At 27.2% G+C, this 21,819-nt stretch overlaps 1 protein-coding gene across 1 annotated transcript; it reads left to right on the top strand.

The window, feature by feature from the left end:
- Positions 1–3,240: 3,240 nt before the first annotated feature.
- LOC120072580 lies at positions 3,241–16,235 on the top strand. The gene is made up of 4 exons (XM_039024976.1): positions 3,241–4,453; positions 4,573–4,623; positions 4,899–4,971; positions 16,037–16,235. Exons 1-4 carry the CDS (start codon positions 3,678–3,680, stop codon positions 16,199–16,201), a joined length of 1,065 nt encoding a protein of 354 aa, XP_038880904.1. The 5' UTR covers positions 3,241–3,677; the 3' UTR covers positions 16,202–16,235.
- The last annotated feature ends 5,584 nt before the right edge of the window (positions 16,236–21,819 follow it).

Here is a 21,819-nt window from a genome sequence, read left to right on the forward strand (position 1 = left end):
TGATCATCCCATACGAGGTTCTTCTCACAAGTTCAGAAACTAGGCCTTATGGCCCCCTGACCATCCCGTGAAATTCTGCTCCGGGCTTAGAAACTAGGTCTGTTGACCCCCTGACCATCTCAGTCACATATTCTCATGTTTATTCTGGCTACTCATTCATATCATAAACATATATTCTAAAAGATATGCTTAAGACCTTAAAGGAAATACCACTCATCTTAAAAGAAATGCCACTCACCACTTTTCTTTAAGATCTTAAGCATATCTTTTAGAATATATGTTTATATTATGAATGAGTAATCAAAACGAGCATGAGAATATGTGACCAGGATATATATATATATATTAACGTGTGCCCCCTAAGTTCAAGAGAATGGAGCTTACTTTAGTGGTTTGTTGGTGAACCTTTAAACTACCAGAGTCGGGACTTTGAATTGGCCCCAAATCAGATACTTTTTTTCTTTCTTTCTCTTTTTTTTCTTTAATATATTAACTAATTTTTATAATTCTAATACTATAATAACTTAATTCCATTTTTATTTTTTCTCAAATATATTAGACTCATTTAGATTTTTAGTTTTAGAAAATTAAGGCATATAAATACCATTTTTAAATATAATTTTTTCTCTGTTATTAACTTTACCATTATTTTAAAATTACATTCAAGTTAGTACAAGTTTAATCCTTAATTTTTAAAATAAATATTTAAACTTTCAATTTTAACTCTAAAAATCCCTTAAAATATCTAATAGATATATAAGCTATCAATTTAGTATCTAAAAATCTCATAAAATATTAAAAATAATTAAAATTAACCATTGTATTAGAAAAAAAAATTATTTATGTTTCTAATTGAATCTTAAATTTTCAATTTTGTAGTCAATAGTTACATCTTTTTTATTAGACACACAAACCGAGATGTCAATGGTCTAGTGCATATTTTTCAAGATTCAAGAAGTATATCTCACAAAAGTTCTTATGCTAGTTAGCTAGTTTGACAATATTATATGATTTGAATATTATATCGATGCATCTAATATTATATTTATATAAATTTGTGCCCTTTATCTAAATTCCTGGATCTTTCACTGTCTTCGATTATATGTTAATCCATCTCAAACATAGACTGTACATGTGAAAAATTATATATTCACAGTTTTTTTTTTTTTTTTGGATGAGCTATAACAATACAAGTCTTAAACTTTAATATTATAGATGGAATATATCGAACAATTGCAATGACATTTAATTCCTGATAATTAACATTAATCAATTATAGTTTAACCATCACAAATCAATTTAAGAATAAAATGGACCATTATTTGGTGATAAAAGGGAAAAGGCCTTTATGGTCAAATATTTTATAAATATTTCTCTTATTCATTAATTTTTCTTATAAATGTTTTTTTAGTTCAATTTTCTAATAAATATTAAAGGGAAAAAAACTATTCAACACCCTTATGATGTGGAAAGCTCAAATATTCAACGTAATGAAATAAAAATTAAAGCATATTTAATTTTGACCCTTACCATCATTGAGTTTTAAACTTTTATTTAATTTAGGGACAGGAAAATAAACCTCAAACCTTTAGTTTGAAAATTTATACGATTTAAATAGTTGAGTTATACTCAAAATTATATTACAACTATAGGTATCATCATATCAATATTAATACATTGGACTCCATCAAAATTTCACAATGAGTTGCACACCCAAAAAATAATTATTTGCTACAATATCATTAAAAAAAGAAAAAAAAAAAAAAAACTAACATACATTCAATCGAATACTTTCTTTTGAAAAGATATGTATTTAATAGAACACTTGTTACATTTTTTAAATAATTGATAAAGATTTTGTGTTAAATTGAAGTTTCATTTTAGAGAGACAAAGAGAGAATTTAATTGTTAAAGAGGAAAAACGTATTTGGTTGTTTATTTAGAGAATGTTAAATAAATTCTTATTATGTGTAACAAATATTAGATCTAAAATTTTACAAAGGAATGGTACCATTTTCTCAAAACGCACCAACAAATTCTCAATATATCTCTCTTATTTTCTCTCATTAGCCTTTTTGAATAATTGACCAAAAGACGGGTATTTTACTTGTGGTGCTTTGAGCTTAACCTTTCTGGTCCAAAATGATTTGAGCTACACAACGTTTTACCTTGGATAGATGTATCTTGGGGAGGATAGGCCAAAAAATATCTATTACACCAGTGGTTGATAATAAAGAAATTCAATACAAACCATAGAAGGATTGAATCTCCTTTAAAGAGAGCGAGATATCTACATCTAAACTTAATTGTTTACGTTTTTGTTTATGTGTTCGTTTCTCAATATTTACTTCATTTCTCTCTGTTATTTGTAGTTTTTCCATCAATATTAAATCAAAATAAGTTCAATACTCAAATTAAAATTATCGTGTAAGGCATATATTCTAATTTCTAACGTGAAATAAGAGGTCAAAGACTTGAATTCTTCTATCTCAATTTTTTTTAAAAAAAAAAAAAGAAAAAAAGAAAAGCAAAAAAAACTAAGGCCTCATTCGGTAACCATTTAGTCTTTTGTTTTTGTTTTTGAAATTTAAGACTATTCCATCTATATTTCTTACAACGATTTGCATCTTTCTAAAGAACAATGGTTAAATTCTTAGCCAAATTTCAAAAACAAAAACAACTTTTTGAAAGTTGTTTTTTTAGTTCTAAAAATTTGACTTAGTTTTGTAAACCATTGGTGGAAGTAGATATTAAAGAAAGAAATTTGAAGGTAGGAATAGTGTCTACACGCTTAACTTTAAAAAAATAAAAAAAAAACAAAATAGTTACCAAACAGAGTCTAAATTTTTAATTCTTTAAGGAGCATTTGGAACTCCAACTTACCTTGGTAGAGTGGGCTATTGTAACTTACTCAGTGTTTGGGTCTCATATTATAATAATTGAAGTTACCAATTATTATAATTATGGTAAAACTATTTGAAAATTTTTATTATCTTACTATTTTGTAACCATCATCTCTTCTCATTTATAATAATAATTTTTTCTCATTTGTAACTCAAATTAAAATAGTTTACATAATCCCACGAACTATAATAATGATGGACTATAGACTCTTATAATTTATTGTTTAAAAGAAAAAGTAGAGGAAGTAAATACATTAAAAAGAAAAAACAATTCACAAACAACAAAAAGTTGCAAGTGCCAAAGTAGGAAACTAGAAATCTTTTATAACCTAAATTATATCACACACATCACACCAACTGAACAATCTCTCTCTCCTTTCTTTTCTCTCTCTTCTGCAACTATTTCATCATCTCCACAAGGTTCCAAAGATAGAGAGAGAAAATAATGAAAAATTAGGAAGAATAATTTTTAGTTGTGATTATTATTAAATTTTATACTTTCCTTCCCAATCCCATAGACATGATTATGATCAAACAAACACCACAACCAAAAACCCTCATCATCTTCTTCTTTTTCTTAATGGGTCTCTCTTTTTTTCTCCTCTCAAACAAACCCTTCATCATCTTCCATGGCTCCTCAAATTAACCATTTTTCTTCTCATAATTTCTTCAATATTCATCCATGGCTCCCTCTCACCACAAAAACCTCCCCCTGATCGACCATCGTACTCGTACAACCACGGTTCTTCCCGTTCGATTCCCGGCTCGCCGGACATGACAATGGTTGCTACCCTAAACCACCTCTCCAAACACCATCCTTGCGGCGGCGCCGACCATCTCATGAATGGTGGTGCTCCACTTTGTAATCAATATTATTATTATTATTATTATTTAGGATCTAATCCTAATCTAATTTCTCTTGATCCTCACATGGCGGAAGATGATTCCACAACTAATAGTTTTAATGATCAAGCCCCCTCTAATAGAGATGATGGCTGGCTTCAATTAAGTATAGGTGGCAGCCGCGGCGGCGGTGACAGCGTAACCGGAGTAAAATACGATCAACGAGAGTTGATGATCCTCGGAAGATCAAGCTCGGGTTTGGTGGAGCTAGATCTATTACCCGGTGGCGGTCGGGAAATTCCGACGAATTATTCGAGGTGGGTTTCGGATTTCTCGAGCTCTGAGACTGCGACGACATCCAAAACGGGGACGAAGACGGAGACAGGAATAGCCATGCCTTTGTTTTTGGGAACTTCTAGTTCTTCCAACTTTGTACAGCAAGAGATTAATTGGGCATTTAGGCCGGTGGCCGGTGTCGGAACCGGGGTCCCGTCTTCTTCCTCTCCGTCAACATCGGCTGTGTCGTCTTCTTATTCTCTACCGGTCAGCAGTCGTCGGAGTTCTTACTTAGGCAGGCCATTAATCCAATTCCAGAGTGTCGGAGTCGACACCGCCACGGCCGGGCCGAGCTCCGACGTCAGAATTATAAATCCTCCCCGCCGGCCCCATTCTGGTATTTGGTTTACATTAAAAGCCTTAGAAAATCAGTAAGTAGAAAAAATAAAAAAATAAAAATAAAAAATTTACATATCCTCTTTGTTTCTTATTATTACATATCATAATCAAATTGTTGTCTAAAACTTTGATTTTGGGTTTGTTAATGCAGAGGAAAAGAGCCAATCTTGCCTCAAATATCAAAAAGTTATCTCAGAATCAAGTGAGATTTTTCTCTCTAATTAACCCTAATTAAATTTCTCCTTTTATTTATTTATTTATTTATTTATTTTGCCTTTGACTTTAATATCTATCTCGCTCTCTCTTTCTTCCCTTTTTCTATCTTTTTTTTTTTTTTTTCTAATTTTGATTGAACTTTTAAGTGAAAACCAAAAAAGAATACTAAAACTTTTTGGATCATCATCTTTTTTTTTTTTTCCTTACATATGACTTCTTTATTTTATTTATTTATTTATTTTGGTTCTTTGAAATTAATAGGGATGAAAGGATGACAGTTGGTTTGGTAATGAAGTATTTGGTTAATAAGCTCCATCTGGATAGCGAATCAGAGGTATTTATAAACAATGAACTTCTTTTTATTAATTCTCTTCATGTTTTTGCTTAATTTCATTATATATTATTACATATGAACAATTTAAGCTTTTATTCATTAGATTTAATTATGAGAATATTAAGGAAGAAAATTATTTTAAGAAATGGAAAACTAAGATTAATTCACCATTAATTAATTAATTGCTTTGTAGTTATATTGATATTTTGCATTTAAAGGTATTATTTGGATTTATGGTTTGGTGTTACTGATCTGATGGAAACATCAAAACTAAAATAGGGCTTCATTTAGGTTCCATCTTCTAGGCTTCTAGGATGTTAATTAATTAATTAATAGTAACCCCATACTTTATGTTTTTGTATTATTTTACACCATATAATATTTATATATGTGTGTACAAAAACTAGCTTTTTAGCAGTTAATTAAGATGGTTAGTTATTTATAATAATTGGATAAATAGCAAATTATATTAACTTGGTTTGCATTTTTTTTTGTTTCTTTTTTCTTTGTTGAATGCAACTACGGTAGAGATAGGGATCAAACCTTTAACCTTTAGAGTGGAAGGTCATGTCAATTACGATTGAGTTAATCTCACTTTGACAACCTGCATTTTTTTCTTTTTTGTTGATTATATTTATTTGTGTGTTTTTTTTTATAATAATGGATTATAATTTTCAAGATTTGCAAATCATATCTTTCTTTAGAATTAATTTTAAAATCAAGGATAATGATCGTTTTCTAATTTTACAAAATAGTAAAGTAGTAAATATAAATATATCTACATAAGATTTTAGGCACATTTCTTTTTCTATCAATAACATATAGGATGAGAGATTCGAATCTTTAACCTTTCGATTAATAGTTCATGTATCATGCTTAATAAACGGTTTAGCATATTTAGGGTTTAGTTAACAGGAAAGGTTTTTCTCTTCTTTTTTTTCTCCTTTTTTTATGGTAATCAAAGATTAAATTTACTCAAAGGAAATCATTAAATATTTTATAAAAAAAATTTATTATAATTTAGAAACCCATAGACTTTAATGTGTTTTATTGTATCCCATTCACTACTGGATTCAAGAAAAAGTGTTTTAGCAAAAATTAAAATATGTGTAAAGAAAACAACCTACCAACTTTCTTTTCTTCATTAGAAACCTTAAAGTTAATTCATGAATAATAATGGAGGAATCAAAGGAAAAATAAATGTTTATTCTCAAATAATTAGACAAAAACTTGCTTCTCTATAGAACAGGAGACTTATATTAAAAACAAACCAACATAGGAGAATAAAATATTAACCAATCTTTACCTTTAAGAATGCTAGCTAGCTAGCTTGTCTCTTTTAATGTCTATTGCTTTTAAGGTTTCCCTGTTTTTTCTTTCTTCCTTTTTTTTTTTTTTTTCTTTTTTTGGTTAGCATTTCTTGGACTAGAAGACTATACACACATGAAACTAATTTAAGATGTTATATAGTTAATATTTATGAATTAAGAAAACTAAACTTTTTTATGTATAATGCTCGACTCTCTCTTGTTTTAATATTGCATGAAAATATTAAAAATTTTGAAGCTCAAATTAATTAGGCTCATCCTATAAAGAATTTTTTTCCTTTTTTTTTTTTTTTAATTTCTAAAATGATGTTTGTTTAACAGAAGCTTCTTCTTTTAGTTCCAACTTTTCAAAAAGAAAAATTTTATAAAAATCCAAATAAATGTTGAAACTGCCCTTTTATTTTTAGAAATATAACAATAGTATTATAAAAAAAAATTGAATATAGATTAAAAAAACTCCAAAAATAATAATAGATAAACATTACTCTTTAAAACAAAAATGAAACCCTTATCAAAATAGACCCCAAGATTTTTAAGTAAATTAAAACATATAATTTATTCACAAGTTCTTCTCTTTTTTTTTTTTTAGAATATATTCATATATAAGGTATTCTAGATGACTTAAGGAAGACCACAAGGGCAAGATCATAATTGTACCCTATAAAAACAATAAAAGAAAGGCAATTTCATAAGTTGGTAGCTTGTCATATGTCATATGTAGATGAGTTTACATATTTTTTGTAATATTAATAATTATTTTCCATTTATACTAGGGATTCTTAGATAATTACCAAACATAAGACACATCATAGCTTAACCATTATGTTAAAACAAAATCTTTTAAATGAGTTTTAATATAGAATTCAAATTTTTGTTAGATACAATTTTTTAAGAAAAAATGGAAAATAAGAACCTAGATGATGTGTATATATGTAGCATTTAATAAATGAAAGTTTAAAGTACATATAACAATTTAATAGAATATGATTGCTAACATGTTTTTTACCCCCTCTCCCCCCAAAGGAAAAAAAAAAAAAAAACTATCATTGCTTGCATTATAAAAAGTGTTGGTTAACATGGATGAATTAATAAGCAAAATTATTCATAGTAATAATATAGATATCTAAATTGATAAAAGCATTTGTAGCGCTTATCATTATGCTTTTCAAGCTCACACTTAATAATGTAATATCAATAGTTCTTCACTAATAATTATTAGAAAACAAAGAACACATAAATTATATAATATTTTATTCATCTATAACTTTTTTTTTTAATTTTAAAAGTATATTCTCATGTTTTATAGAATTTGAATATAAGGTAGTTGTAAATGATAAAACTATTGAAAATATTTTTAAATATAACAAAATGTCATAGTCTATCAATGATAGACACTAATAGATATTTGATAGATGTCTAGCAATGTCTATTAGTAATAGATAATGAAATTTTGTTATATTTGAAAATATTTTTCAACAATTTTTTATATTTCAAAACAGCCCTCGAATATATTATAATTTTAGTTTACATCTTAGAAATTTCGAATCTTCAGACAGAAGGAAATTGCGTTTTACACTTTTTTAGGAAGAACTTAAAATTTTAGTATTGCTTTTAGTAGATACAGTGTATTTGGCAAACATATTGTTTATTCTTTTAAAAATGGTTAAAAACGTATATTTCAATAAGTATAGATTTTTTAAATATTCATAAATCAGGGTTTTTAAAAAAAAAAAAAATACAGGGTATTTTGAATCCATGTGAGAGAAAGAAAAACTATAAGTATTTAAATTTTATTTACCAGTTGATCAGTCATCATCGATAATAATTACAATGTAGCTGCCAATTAAGATTTTTCTTATTGGAGATAGAGTTTCAAGAAATCAAATTAGCTAATTTATTTTTAAACTTACTTTACAATAAAGAGTTATAAATATTGTCAGCTTATTAATCTATTTTTAGTATTTATAGGGTTTTTTTAAAAGGACGTATTTTTAGTATTTAAATTGATTTTTTTTTTTTTTTTTTTTGCTTTAATTGAATAGCATGCATTAAAACAACCCTTTACCATATTAAGAAAACACTTTATGATAAAGTACATATATAAATTTAAACTCTTATTTTTGCAAAGTATGATTAAAGAGTAGTGATCAAAATAACTAGGGTTTAAGTAATGAAATATAGTTCAAATAAATATTAGTTAAACTTTATTTCAAAAAAATAAATTATTAGCTAAACATATATTTAAATATTGAAAATTTTATTTAACATTGTTAAAAGTTGTAGTATATGTCTAGAAATAAATGATAACAAAATATATAGGAAAATGTGACTGATTTTTTTTTAGTTAATTAACAAATGTGTGATTAGAATATGAAAAAACTCTTCCCTATAGTCATATAATATATTTTCACTAGTCTTGTGTTATATTTGAATTGACTAAATAAAAATAATGATCATGATATAAGCAAAATAAAGTATATTTTTAAAGTGTCATTCCATCTCATATGTCCTATTTAGTAAATATATATATATATATAAAAAAAAAAATTGAGTGCAATCTGGATAAACATTACCCGTTAAAATTTTGTCATAGGGTAAAAAATAAATTTTAATGGAATTTTTTTTTTTTTTTTTTTTTTTTACTATGTATGAAAAAAAAATACATGAAATTATGTACAGTCTAGTCTTTTTGCAAATAATTTATCATTAAAAAAAATCAACCCTACTACTAAACACCTAAAAATTAATTGTTACTTCATTTTAGCATTTCATACACTGCAATCAGCTTAATATATATTACTTTCATATTGGTGGATTTTCAAAATTAGAAAAATAAAGGGAATTATTTATACAAAATAGCAAAATTGTAATTACCTTTGAGAGAGACTTGATAAAAACCAATAGAATTTTATTATTGATAAATGCTGATATAAGTCAACCAGTATTTATAAGTGTTTTTTTACTATTTCTGTAAATAGTTTGACATTTCTTCTAATATATTATTAATAAATAGGAGATTGAACACACAAAAATAAAAATGCACACTTTTTTTTATTTTATCTATTTTTATCGAATATTAATTATTTTTTATACATTCTTTTATCTATTTTTTTTTAGTATGTGTGTATGTATACATATATTGTGTCTCTCTTCCTTTTCTTTTTTTCTAAAGTGCAATAATATATCTTTGTCATGCATAGAGTTTCATATTGACTTGGATGCTTTTGTGTTTATGTGTATGAATGGGAAAAAGAAAAAAATAAAATAAAGGTAGAATTGGCTTAGCATGCACTCTTTTGGAGACCCACTAACATACAAGAAACAAAAAGTGAAAAAAAAAATTTAAAAAAAAAAAATTGATTATAAATTGTACATAGAAGAAAAATGATGTGTTAAATCGAGAAAGCGACAAGTGGACCCGAAAAATAAAATTCTTTAGGCATTAAGAACTATGGAATTTGTATTCGTCATGCTTTCGAGTGATTTAAGTCAGCCAAGGAATTGTTAGAGATTTTAATTCTTTTTTTTTTTCTTTTTTCTTTTTTTTTCTCTAATTAATTAGTTAATTAATTATTATTATTATTATTTTTTTTTTTTTTTGGAAAAATGATCACATTTTGTTGGAGGGTAGGCCCATATTGATTACACTTCAAATGTCTCATCAAAACCCATCTTTTTTATTTTCTTTTAAGTGGTGCACTTTTGATGTTTACATGACCATACCACCAACCACACACATATTCCAACATTTCAATCTTTATCATTCCCATTTATAAACTTTATTAATTTATTTATTTGTTTTAGTATTAATTAGAAGCTTAGGCCTTTCTTTATTTTAATTCTCACATTTTAAGTCCTATGAAAAAAATAAACAATAATTATTTATCTCCAAGTATGGATCACCATCTTTATTATATAGAGACAAATAATTAGTGTTTTTGGGAAAGTTGTTGAGGATTAAAGTTAATTGGTTTTTTCTTTTGAGTTTACACATTTAGAGAGGCTAGCTTTTGAAATAAATTTAGAAAGGGGTTGTATAAAAGTTTAAATTTGTAGTTTTTTTTTTAGAGATTTTTTTTTTTCTAAATTTAATTTTGGAAAAAAATATACATTTTTGTCTCTAAATTTCAAAATGTTAACGTTTAGTCTTTGAGTTTTGAGTTTAGCTTTAATTTAGTCCATATATTTCAAAATGTTGCAATTTTGCCTCTGATATTTGAGTTTTCTTTCAATTTGGTCCCTAGATTTTAGATTTACACTTTTAACTTCGTTTTTTCTTTAAATACTCACTTTCAATCATTAGCAAAATAATATCTATTAATAAATCTAAAATAATTATGAAGTGAATTTAAAATTTAAATAGTAATGAAAAAATAGTGAAATTCATTCATTATAAGTCTTTTAAATCTCATAAATTAATTAATAGACATTTAGACTAAAGATAAAAAGTAAGTATTCATTGAAAAATCAAGATTAATTAAAATGGTAGATCTTGAAACTTACCAAATTAAAACAAAACTAAATCTCAACAGTAAATTAAAAACATCTTGAAACCTAAGGATTAAAACTTAAAAGACTAACCAACAAGAGCGTAGCTTAATTGGCATAATGTTCATACTATCAACCTCGTGGTTTGAGGTTTGATTCTCCCCCCCCCCCCCTAACACTTTAATTATAATACCTCTTCAAAAAAAATTTAAAAAAAAAAAAAAAAAGAAAACTTAAAAGACTATGTATAATATTTTGAAATCGAGGACCAAATGGAAATTAGACTTAAAATTTAGAGACTAAGAAGGTATTTTTCTCTTTTTAACTTTTTAATTTATTGAAAGTACTATAAACTCTATTTTGTCCATATCTAATAATAATACATTATTTTGAAAATAAATTAAAACCCACAAAAAAATAAGATCTTCAAAAAAAAAAATATTGAAAATATAGATATTAGAATTCAAATTAAAAGAAATTTCAAAAAAAAAAAAAAAAAAGTGAAACACGACTAGAAAGAAAGAATCTTTATTTATATCAAAACCCCACTTTGTTTTTGCCAAAATTTTACGTGAAAAAAAAAAAAAAAAAAAAAAAAAAAAAAAAATCAGAGTTGTTATTGTGCATGAAGATGAAAGGATAATGTGTAGAGCAGAATCATTTCAATTTGTTGAAAAAGGGCAAAAAATTAAGCATGAAAGGACAGATAAGAGCCTTTGACAATGATTGGAGAGAGAGATTGGGAAAAAAAAAAGCTTTAAAAAAATATTATGAATCTATAGAACATAGGGCGGCTAGGTTAATAAAAACTTTATAATAAAAATAAATGTATGTTGACCTTATAATAAAATAGGGCTTCTTCTTGTAACGTGGAGGAGAAGTGCATGAAAAATGTATATCTTTTTACTTAACATAAGGTTTTTCATTTTTTTTCCTTCTTATTCTTCTTCTTTTAGTATATACATGGCTTATTCATCGCCGTGCATTATGGGTTTGATTAATTCTAGTTTAGCTTAATTTAATTGGAATTTAATTAAATATATATATATATATATAAAATGTAGAAGGTGATGGCTATGATGAGATTTGGCTTAGGAGCAAAGTCTTGTTTGGGTCCCATAATAATCAACTTTTTCCTTAGTTCTTTGAGAACGTGGGGAGGATATTGGCCACCCTATCCTTTCAATCTATTATATCTTTCCCACTACTTACATTTTTTTTGTGGAATTAGGGTTTTCTTTTTTATTTCTTTTTATTTTATCTTAATTCATTTAAAGATATTTAAAAATATCTGAGGTTAATACAACGTGATTAATGATTTTACATTATTGGATATAGAAAGGATAAAAAGATCAGATTTCAACATATATATATTCAAGAGTTTATAGGAGCAGTCCCAATGTAACAGTCGCATTAAATATAGTTGTTGAATTCAATTCTAGTCTTTTTGTTTTTTTACAATATGTAGGATATGGGGATTGAAACTCAGATTTTGAAGATAATTTTTAAAATTGATGGTACAACTTCGTGTGAGTTGAGTTGTTACTCTTTTATAAATTTAAAAATTATTTTTAGAGGGGAGGTTATAAAATTTTTTTACTTGTAAGTATTTCTTTAATATTGTTTTAAAGAAAGTAGTAATTAAATTATTATTGTGTGAGTGAGTGTTTTAAGAAAAGTAACATTTTTTTTTAATATGAAATAACTTTAACTTGTGGTGTTGATTCCTAGGCTTAATGATTCTTCATTCTTTACCTATTTTGTTAACTGTTTTTTACTAGTGGATGAAAGTTGACTTAATTCATTGGATACACCTATCCCTAATAGAGGGAAATGACAATTTAGGTAATCAAGGGCTTGTATAGAAGTGGCTTAAAAGTGTTTTTTTAATCTTTTGGACTCTTCTCAAGCACATCTTAGATGATTTTTTTTTCAAGTGTTTAGGACAAAGACCAAAGTTGTAAAGTCATAAAACCTATAGCTTAATAAGTTAATAGAACATAAAACTTATATTTTTTAGTTGTGAATCTATAAATTCTATCTTCGAATCAAATAGAGAATGATGGTATAACTTTAACTATTTAGGTCAAGCACCCCGTTTAAATATTCTTAAGTGAATTCAGAGATATTTTACAATAAATTTGGTATGACTTTTTAAAACTATGAAGAGAGTACTGTCTTTAATTAATTAAAAATATTTTTATTGTTTACAAAATGGTATTTGTTAACAAAGTATTAAACATATTAGAGATATTTACTTTAAAATACTACTCGTAAAAGTATTTTGTCAAACTTGAGTTTGACTTAATTGGTTAAGGTATATACCTCCATCAAAATATTCCCTCCTACCATGTAATTTTTTATTTTTTATTTTTTTGAAGTGTTTTGTTTTCAATTATACATCATTCCTTTCAATTTCATCTTTTTTTTTTTTTGGAAGATTAGGAATCTCTAGATTGGGGAAATGAATCATGAATTCCAATTATGTCCTCCACTATATAGGTGGGAAGAGATTATGGACCCTATTATCTTTTTTCACTCTCTCACTATAGTTTAGATAGAGAAAATAGACTCTTATGTGTTTCTACACTAACATTAGTTTTGTTTTATTTATTTTTCCATTTTAGGATCATTCTTTCATTAAATAGAGAGAGGTGTATAGAATGGAAAAACATGTAAGCAAAATGACAAAGGATGACTTCAATATTTGGAAGGAAATTTTCCCTTTTAAAAATACCACCCACTTGTTTGGGAGTTTTAGGAATATATATCTAGAGGGATAAAAAGACATCATAAATTCTAATACTCTCTCTCTTATCTCTTCCAAAAAAAAAAAAATATTCTTCAACCACATACATGAATATGAGAACATAAGAATGGGTTAAATTATAAAAAAAATGCTCTTAAACTTTATATTTTGTATCAAAAATATTTTTGAAATTTTAAAAATTTCAAAAATATCCTTAAATTTTAAAAATTAATTCAAAAAACATTCTTACCATTAGTTTTGGATAAAACCATTAAAGTTTTGTTTCAAAATTACTCTAAATTTTCAAAAGTTTCAAAATACCCTTAACTTAATAAAAGTTAAAAAATATCTCCTTTATTAATATTTGAACAAAAACTGTGAATTCCTCGTGAGAAAAATAATTTTAAAAATCAAAACAAAAAGTTATCAAAAATGTTCTACCATTAATATGGTGATCAATTTGTTTGAAGTTCTCTTAAGTTCGAAAAGAACAAATTCTAAAATAAATTATATAGATATCCTCATTTTTTTTTTCATATAAATACTCTCATATTTCTCTTCATTTTTCAATTCTTAGTTTACACCAGTTTTCTCAATAATCAAAATAAAAACCAAAATTTTAAGTTAAAACATAAAATCCCACCAAATTTTATAAAATTATAAAATCAAAACCTCCTTTTAAAATATACCAAAACTATAAATAGTCGAATAAAAAAGTATTTGGCTACTAACACACACAACTACTATCATACAATTTTTTTAAAAAATATGCAAGTTTGAAAATCATTTGGTACTTTATTTATTATCTTTTTCTTATTATAGTTCCTATACCTTAATTGAAGTGTTCAATTTTATTTATTTATTTATTTTAGATAAATAAGTGTCAAATAGTTAACAAAAAGGAGAGTAAGAGTGTATTGAAGAAGGAGGGGAGAAAAGTTGGAAAATAGAGAGGTAAGACGGTATTAACGATTTCTGTTCATATAAGAAGAAGAGTATTTTTTAACTTTTTCTAAAAGTTGGTATTTTTTAAACTTTTGAAAGTTCAAGAGTATTTTTGAAAAAAAAAAAAGTTAATTGTTTCATCCAAAACTAACATCAACGGTATTTTTTAACTTATTTTGGAAGTTTAGGGTATTTTTAAAACTTTGAAACTTTGAAACTTCAGATGGTACTTGAAACTTTTGAAACTTCGGGGATATTTTTTACACAAAATGTGTAGTTCAAGGGTATTTTTTATAATTTAGCCTAATATTAAATGTCTTATAGTGTGTTTGAAATACATTTTCAAGTGTTTACTTTAAGAAATAAATCATTTTGAAAGAAATTGGAGTGTTCGACAACCACTTAAAATAACTTTTCAAGTGTATTTTAATCCATTTTTATCAAAAATATTTAAATAATAATGAATTCGTTGAAAACCACTTTTTTCCAAGTTAATTCAAATGTTAGAAGTCCAAAAACTTATAGGTTGTTTCTAAGCTAATAAAAATATAGTTCTCATTATTCATTCATATTCATTTCTTGGTTTTTGGAGAGAAAAAAACATTTTGCATATATTATTAAACATCAAAGACAAATAGATACTATAATATAGTATTTTTATTTTTTCCTTTGAATGTTATTTCAACCAAATTTTTTGCTTAACATATTCCTTTGAATTTTCATAAATTACAACCTCAGCCCTTAGAGCATGAAAATTTGACATAGATGATCTATTTTTATTGTCAATAGCATTCATATATCATTAATAATTCATGTCAATGAGATATAATAGGGACCTATATTATTCATTCACCTACATATAAGAACTGAAAAATTTTTGGAGTTGAAATATATTCAATATTTTTGGAAGATATTCACATGCACATTGGTTGTTGGTCTTACAAATCTAAGCTCTTCAAAGATTATAATCCCTTCTTCAATTATCATTAACTCTAGCCCTTTGTACTCGTGCCTATTGAATATCAACGAAGAGACGTAGAATATAATGAAGATGTTAAAATTGTATCAGCCTAGTTGGATAATCCGGTGCATCTACTGACCCACAACCCGTATCTTAAAAAACATATATATATTCAATAGTTAGAGAAGAAAGAAAAAGAAAAGTTAAGATGTCAAAATAAGGATAGCCCACTAGAGGTCAAAGATTCAATCATCAACCCTGTTGATGTACTCAAAAATAATAATAAAGTTTGTATTACTGACCTTAAGGTTAGACGTTTGAATTTTCCACCTCACATATTATCCAAAAAAAACAAGAGACTAAATTTTAGGAGTCGGAATTATTTTTAAACCTAAAATATAAACTTCATAATCTTATTTACTTAGATGAATATTAGATAGCATCCATTATATAGTATGTAGTAAATGTTTCAAACTCAATACTCTGGATCTCTATTCACTTCTTTTATTTGAATCTATGTACATGTTTAATAAATGATGAAAAATATATAATTTTTTTTTTTTTTTTTTTTTTTTTTTTGTTGATGCATAACAGATAGAGATAAGATGTAGAGGGCAAGAGTTGCTTCCATTTTGGACATTGGAGTATGTAAGAGATAGGATTTGGAATACTTCTTCATCAAACTCAATCTTCACTTTGCTTCCTCACACCTCAACCACAAATCACTTAATGCTTCTTCACTATGGAAGGAAGGATTAATTAATAATAATATGCCCTTCTAATTTATTATTTATTTATTTATTGTCCCATATGATTTTTCTTTTTTTCCTTTTTCTTTCTTTTTTTTTTTTTAAAGTTTTTTTTGTGCTACTCCCTTATTTGCTATATCATTTCAACTTTTTTTTTTCCTTCTCTCTCGTTCTTTCTCATTTTTATCTTGTAGAACTTGTTTTCTTGTTGAGTTATATACACTTGTTGAAAAATTATGAAATTTTGACATGATTTAGGAGTTATTTTGAGATAGTATTGAATATATATACGTATGTCTAATTTTATTTTATGTTTTTGGAAGGTTTATAGGGAATGTTTCTTTAAAATTTGAAATTCCATTGAGTACTACTTTTGTTTTTAGTACAAACATTATGGTGATGGATGAGACCTCCAACTTCTAATACTCTTTTGAAGTTTATTATGTTTGAAACTATTATAGTAATGCTATACATCCTTTATGAACTATTGTAACATTTGTAACCCACTTTTTATATTATTACTAGAAACTTACTATACGGTAAAATAATTATTCTCCTCATGAAATATTTGTGTGTGTTCTATTTTTTTTAGATGTTCAACTATATGGCATATGAGAGATGGAAGGATTCAAACTTTCTAACCTCTTAAATGAAGGTATATGTTTAAACCAATTGAACTATATTCAGGATGGTGTGAAATGGTTGTAAGTCATGTATAAGATATACATGAGGTCGTATACAATTAATTTTTATACACAAAAATGAAAAATAGTAGATTTTATTAAAAATATCTTGTTAGACTTTAGGGATTCGTTTGATTAGAGAGTTGGGAACTTAGTTACACAAGATGGAATTCACTCCTTCCCCGGAGTAGGGGTAAGTAGATAAATTGCTCCCTTAAGGGCTGATTCCGGGGATTGAACAATGTGGGACTATGATGTATTGTTCATTAGAGGAATCAGTAGTACTTAAGAAGTTAGATGAAACTACAGGGGCAAAATGGTAAATTGGTCCAACTATACTTACGAGAGATTTGTGAAGGGTCATTGTACTGTTGATTGGTTATATTCGATGGACACAGAAATATATTTGTAGTGTGAAGAGTGCAGTTGTCGGTCTTTAGTAAAGTGCCCGGTAGTTAATGTGTGGTGGATATCGTGATTAAAGAGTTTAGTCAGTTATTCACATACCGTTGGAGCTTCAAACTACAGGTCCATAAGATCCCATTGGTAGCTCAACGGATTTATGTTGTGAATCAGTTTTTGGGTTAGTTTGAAGTGTTCAAATTAACAAGAGGAATTTGATTATATATATGATATAATTAAATTGATTCAATTATATGTGATATAATTGATTTGATGTATTAGATACATTAATTGGAGGAATTAATATAAATATATGATTTCTTTTAAATGCAATAAAGGAGGAACTATGGTTTAAATATTACATATGATGTGATATTAAAACTATAGGATATAAATATAATATTTTAAATTAGTTATTATATGTATTTGTATTTATAATAAAACAATTATAAGATAATTGTGGTTGGTTAATTTTTTCTCCTTTAACCCTTTGAGTGGGAAGTTTTTAATCAGTTTTAATAACTGATGGATAAAAGTGAAAACGGTTTTCATTTTTCATTAATGCAACTCATTTTGATCGGGTAAAGAAAAGCTATATGATAACCTTTGAAAGAGAAAACGATCAAGCTCCTCGTTACTAGACGATAGCTCCTCGTTTACTATACGATTGAGTATCCAACTCTATACGATAGAAGTTTCTCATTCTCCCACTTACTCGATTGTTTAGTACCTTCTTCCCTCTACCAAATCCACACAAAGCCCATACCTCCTGCATTCTCACACCGAGAATACCAAGGTAACCTCTTGGTGGTGTCAAGTTTACTGTTCGAGGGTCGAGGATCGAGTATTACTCGATTGTGTTCGAGGATCTAATAGTTTGTGATTTTTAGTGGTTGTTCGTTGCGTTCATCCATTTGATCGAGTTTTCCTGGACGCTTGACTAGTGTTGATCTAGGGAATACTTGAAGAAGAATTCTTCAAAGCTATGTCGATCTCTATGTATTTAACTTAAAAGCATGCTATAATTTGCTTGATGATGCATAACTATTGTATGATTGTAAATGTTTTGTTCTTTCACATTGGGTTTGGAACGATCTTTCTTCTGCTCAATGGTTCTCTTGTCCAAGAGTTTCTTCAACTTCAAAATTTCCTTTCCATCATCAATTTTGGTGGTAGGATGAAACTACCTAGAGATCACAACCTTCCAAGTTTTGTTATCTATCGACTTCAAAAAGATTGTCATTTGGGCTTTCCAATATGAACAATTTGTTCCATCTAGAACTAGAGGACGAGTGGTAGAGTCACCTTCTTTGATGACATCCATGATCGAAGCACCTAAAGTGAAAGTGACCTACTTTGATACAAAGTGAAAAAGAAATAGGATGACTCCCCACTCGAAATATGAATGTAAAACAGAAAGCACTGACGAGTATTGTAACAACAAAAATACTAACAACAAGTAAAGGCAAATTGAAGTTGGTAACCCAGTTTGGTGATAATCAACTAATATTAAAGAGTTGTACAATTTACAACGTCATAATTATCTATAATACACATCACTACGCAATGACTCACATAGAGCTCAACTCACTAACAACCTAGACTCTCCCTAGATGTGAGACTCCCTCTCAAATATACTTAGGCTCCCCTAAGTTTGAGAATATTAATGTTAGACACTTTGACTTCCAACATTGTGTGAGATTCCTCTCACTAAGATTCAGCGAACTCCTTTCACTAATGAATCTTAGCATACGCTTAAGATGGAGAACTCCTTCTCCGAAGCTGAGTCTTAGGCTTACCCTAAGACTGGGAATCCCTTCTCTGGCAGCAATGGCTTAGGCTCCCCCTAAGACCATGATTTACTTCAAAGTTTTGCACTTTAACAGATGAAGAACTTGCACAGTGGAATAGTAAACAACAAGCAAGAACACAACATTGCATAACAATGACCGTAGAATAGAACACGTCTTGCTTGATTAACAAAAGCGGAAACCCTAAAATTTTAGCATAAATCTCCTTAAATAATCGAATCCAAGAAAAGAAACAAATTCCCATTTGAAAAAGATAAGTCACATCTCAATGAAGGAAAATATCGGACAGAAAACTGCAGCCAGATATTTTTAGATAAGGAAAATACTCTGTAGGAAAATAAATTGTTGTCTAAAAATGATGTTAACAACAAAAATACTAACAACAAGTAAACAAGTAAAGGCACACCGAAGTTGGTAACCCAATTCGGTGATAATCCACTTACATATAGGGGCAATGTGTTGAGGAAAGAAAATCCACTGATATTAAAGAGTTATGCAATTTACAACGTCATAATTATCTGTTATACATGATCACAACAGTGACTCACACAGAGCTCAACTCACTAACCACCTAGGCTCTCGATGTGAGACTCCCTCTCAAGTGTACTTAGGCTCCCCTTAAATTTGAGAATATTAGTGTTAGACACTTCGGTTTCTGACAGTGTGTGGACTCCTCTTACTAAGAATCACTTTTCTGGCAACAATGGCACAGTGGAATAGTAAACAACAAGTAAGAATAACGTTGCACAATAATGGACGTAGAACATAACACGTCTTGTTTGATTAACAAAAGTGGCAACCCCAAATGTTCAGCATAAATCCCTTTAAATATCAAATCCAAGAAAGGAAACAAATTCTCATTTGGAAAAGATAAGTCGTGTCTCAATAAAAGAAAATATCAAGCAGAAAATTGCAGTCAGGCATTTTTAGATAAGGAAAATATTCTGCAGAAAAATAAATTGTTGCCTAAAACTGATGTTAAGACTTTATTTGAGACAACCGTAGAAACCATTGTCTTAGAAAATTATAAAGTCAACTAATCAAATCTTCAACGATAATAATAATAAATTTTGAAAAAAAAAAGTAGAGAAAAAAATTGATAAATAAGATGAAGTAAAATAAATATTTATCTTTTCACCTTTGATAGGCTTGGAAAACCACGTTTAATTTTTAATTGTGATTATTGTTGCGAAACATTTCTTCTCTATCTAATTATGACAACTGACAAACCAATTGATTTTGACATATCACTTCATTTTTTAGTGTTGGGTAATGAAAACGACGTATATAAATGGATATCCTATCCAAGGTGTAAGGATTAATTACTCTTTTAAAAATAAAGGTGAAAGGATTAAAGGGAGAACTTTCTTAGCTTAATTACGTTCTTAATTAGCAAATTAACCAATAGGTTAGAAATATTTTCTTCTCTTAATAGAAAATGAAGATTTTATTTACTTACGAGTATAGAAAGAAACAGTTTTATCATGTTGAGGTAAAAAGAAATTACAAAATACATAAAGAATAATTAGATATGATTAAGAAATTTTATAGATGAGAGAAGACTGAACCTTCGATCTCACATATCAATATCATTAAACTACTTGACTTTGGCTATTTTTCTTTTATTATTATTATAATTTTTTTAAAGGAAAAAAGTTTGTGGGGGTGTGAACTGTAAACATTTTTTTTATTGTAGACTCTCTCCTAAAAACATGGTGGCTTCTACAAATCTAAAATGGATAGGGTGAACAGTTAATATAAACAAAATAAAATTAGGGGGTAAATGGGTTGGATTAGAATTCTACACTATAATTTAGGCTGAGTAATCCAAGTTGTTCGGGTTTTTTGATTTTTGTACATACCTAAAAAGAATCCTTAGACATATTAGCATATTTCAACAGTAGAAGTTCAAATTCTCATACCTCATATTTATTGTAATAAAAAATCACATAACACCACACAACTTCAATATAAATTATGCTCCATTTGATATAACAAAATTTATGTCTCATTTGATAATCATTTCATTTATTATTTTTAGTTTTTGAAAATTAAGCCTATAAAAACTCATTCCACATCTAAATTTCTTGCTTTATTATCTTCTTTCAAAATCCAAGTTAAATTGTGAAAACGAAAAAAATAGTCTTTAAAAACTTGTTTTTGTTTTTAGAATTTGGGTAAGAATTCAACTTTTATACTTAAGAATGATCCAAGACATTGTAAGAAACTGAGAGAAAATAGGCTTAATTTTCAAATAAAAAAAATGAAATGGTTAAGGCCCTGTTTGATAAACGTTTGGTTTTTGGTTTTTTGCTTTTGAAAATTAAATCTATAAACACTAATTTTATCTCCAAATTGAATTTGGCTAAGAATTCAACTATTGTACTTAATAAAGATGTTGTAAGATATATATAGGATTAATATTAAAAACTAAAAACCAAAAATGAAAAGTTATCAAATGGAGTTTTTGAAAATTAAATCTACAAACATTACTTTCATATATTTTTTTTTCCTTTTGTTGTCTATATTTTAAAATTTCGAGTCAGAGTTTTGAGAATTTAAAATGGTAGTTTTAAAATATTTATTTTTATTTACAATTTTCAAACACTAAAAACGAAAAATCCAATTGACTATCAATCAACATCTTATTGTTCAATTTAATGGTTGCTTCTAAAAGTGGGATGAATTACAATCATGATTAAGTAGACCTCTTGTCCCAGTGGAAGGTGAGT

This window comes from Benincasa hispida, chromosome 1 (assembly GCF_009727055.1).
Source record: "Benincasa hispida cultivar B227 chromosome 1, ASM972705v1, whole genome shotgun sequence".
Classification (NCBI taxonomy): Eukaryota; Viridiplantae; Streptophyta; class Magnoliopsida; order Cucurbitales; family Cucurbitaceae; genus Benincasa; species Benincasa hispida.

Excerpts from the sequence above, each read along its gene's own strand:
- LOC120072580 (XM_039024976.1), top strand. The coding sequence starts at position 3,678 with ATGACAATGGTTGCTACCCTAAACCACCTCTCCAAACACCATCCTTGC. Across the intron at positions 4,454-4,572 it reads TTAAAAGCCTTAGAAAATCA|AGGAAAAGAGCCAATCTTGC; the intron begins GTAAGTAGAAAA and ends TTGTTAATGCAG. Across the intron at positions 4,624-4,898 it reads AAAAGTTATCTCAGAATCAA|GGATGAAAGGATGACAGTTG; the intron begins GTGAGATTTTTC and ends TGAAATTAATAG.